We start from the raw sequence: 2,476 nt of genomic DNA on the forward strand, positions 1-2,476 counted from the left end.
TTTTTTTTTTTGTAGTATTGTTGGGTTCAACGACAAGCTCTTGTTAGCATGCACACAACAGGTCTCTATCTACACGTTAGGCGAAGACTTACTTTCGAGCTCTATTGCATTGTGTCGACACAAACAGGAAAAAAAAGTAGACAAATGAATTAATACAACATCAGATACACATATTCAGATGGTAAAAGGTGGTTGCTCCCTTCTGCCTGGATAACTCTTACAGCAGCGATCTCTTCAATTTTTTTTATTTTTAATCTTTTTGTTCTTTTTCTAGAAACTGCAGCTGCAGTGACTGTCTAAATCCAATCTCCTTTTTTTCCCCCCTGATCCTGTTATCAGAAGTACGGTAAATAAAAGTAAGTGTCATGACAACAGACTGAGCCTTGAGTATTTGAGGCTCCGTTAAACAACAGCTAACAGTTCGCATGACTGACTCGTGAGGGTTTGTGGAAAGACAGTTTCTGATTTGATGTGCTCTTTCACATAAAGCCAGCCGGGACATGTGAGATCACTTCCTGTTTTGGATTAATCTCAACCAAGACTGATATTTTGCATTCACAAGCAATGCCATCCTGGACAAAAGCTCTAAAAACTGCACCTCAAGAGCAAGACCAAAGCCGTGACTGGAAGCTGCTGACACCACGCTGAGCTTTAGCTGCACACGGACCTGGACATGACTTTTCACAGCTAAATGTGATTCTCTTTAGATTGAGCTGCAGCTCAGAGCAGTTTCCATTATTAGCAGGCTGGCATGAGACATCGTAATCACTGCTGCAAAGTGCCTGAACACAAAGGCAAGGGTATGATGACGCAAGACAAGCAGCAGTGAGAATATCCTCCAAAACCGCAATAATCCAGATGCAGTTTGCTGCAGGAAAAGGTAGCTATTATGTGTATATTGATGGCTTCCTGCCTCCTTGCTAAACACTGAGGAGTCTTTATAAGACAAATGTGCTAAAAAAAATTCATGAGCAAATCAAAATTGCACGGAGTATTAGACCACAGAGGCCAAAACCACAGAATGGAAGCAAACACACATCCACACGCTCCTATAAATGTACATATGAGCAAAATTGCCCGTCATTTATCTTGATAAAGCGCAGCTCAGATTTTACTGAAGGGAGCAGAGGTGCTGGCATGTGGGGAGGAAAAACAACAGCGAGGTGAGGCTTAAATCAATAATCATTTAAAGTAAGTTGGAGGTCTTCAGGGACCCACTAACAGACAAACTCACAAGTTAATGTCTGACCAGCCGTTAGCGTTAGAGACCCAGATACGTCATCTGTGAGGTCAGCCTGACATCTGACTCACAGAGAAAGAGACACAGGAGTCAAACTCACTGCAGTACCTTCAGTCTAAAACAAATCATGAACATGTACAAATTTATAAGCTGACAATAACAAAGAAACTTAATTAGCAGATCGTTGAGGGAATGGAAAACATGTTACAAAACACCACATCCTTTATTAGTATGAACACAAATTGCTACAGGTGTCAAACAATTCAGATTTCAGGTTTATGTGAATTAAATTGATCTCCTGCTGGATTAAAAAAAAAAAACGGTTTAAAACTTTGCACCTACTGGTGAATGGCTTGGAGAAATTTTCTCTGGTGCTTCCTGACTCTGGCGTGGTCCATCTTCCTCACCAGTTTGGTGTTCTTGTAGATGAGCCACGTCTCCCTGAGAACATTCGCAGCTGTGTTTTTCACCTGCAATCCAAAAAAGAAGAAAAAAAAAGAAAATTGGATAATTAAAAATATGAAATCAAAGTTAAAATAGTTAAATATTGTTACCTGCTACTAAAATGTCATTTTTTTCTCATGTTTCATTTTCTTTTATACAATTCTGAACCAGAATCGACATAAATCTCAGGTAAAAATGGCTAGATTTTGGGAAAATCTGATAATAATAACTGAGAAAATAAAAGCTTATACATTTTACTCATAATTTCTGAAAAAAATGAGCCAACCAAGCTGTTTCCTCATTTTGTAAAGTCTGTCTGCATTCAAATGGTTGCTTAACTGCACTAGGTTTGCCAGTCAGTGAACTGAGACCCTCAGATTACAACACACCAGAGATCTTTGGTTTGGTCTCTAGACTTCAGATGAGCTTTTATAGCTGCCTAGATGAAGGGAACTATCAGAGAAAATGATCTTTAGTCCACCCTTAAATGTTCAGTGGGAGTTAAAAGGCCTGGAAAACTGGTACTTTTTCAAATGTACTCCATAGGGAGAAAAATTGGGTTTGTTTTTAAATAAATTTGGCATTTTAAGTTTTTTTTTTCTATATCTGTACAGATATATAGAGTACGGCGGAGTATTAGGACCAGTTTACAAACATTTTTTTTTAACTAAAACTTTAAATCTCATACATTTATGAGAAGAAAGTTATACCTGTTAAATAATGAGAATAAAGTAGTAAATTTATGACTTTAAAAGTCATAGGCTATATTTATGACTTTTTTTCTCATAAATT

The 2,476-nt window shown here is 37.8% G+C and overlaps 1 protein-coding gene across 2 annotated transcripts in view; it reads right to left on the minus strand.

Moving 5' to 3' along the window:
* The window catches only part of kcnn2 (potassium calcium-activated channel subfamily N member 2), a 33,295-nt gene that overhangs the window by 7,534 nt on the left and 23,285 nt on the right, over positions 1-2,476 (minus strand). Inside the window, exons 6-7 of one of the 2 annotated variants that reach the window (XM_024299794.2) lie at positions 1,583-1,710; positions 93-101 (exon numbers count right to left, since the gene is read on the minus strand). In XM_024299794.2, the coding sequence (XP_024155562.1) occupies positions 93-101; positions 1,583-1,710 (137 nt within the window). The remainder of the gene's footprint in view (positions 1-92; positions 102-1,582; positions 1,711-2,476) is intronic. The other variant, XM_024299795.2, reaches the window with a different exon arrangement.

This window comes from Oryzias melastigma, linkage group LG12 (assembly GCF_002922805.2).
Source record: "Oryzias melastigma strain HK-1 linkage group LG12, ASM292280v2, whole genome shotgun sequence".
Classification (NCBI taxonomy): Eukaryota; Metazoa; Chordata; class Actinopteri; order Beloniformes; family Adrianichthyidae; genus Oryzias; species Oryzias melastigma.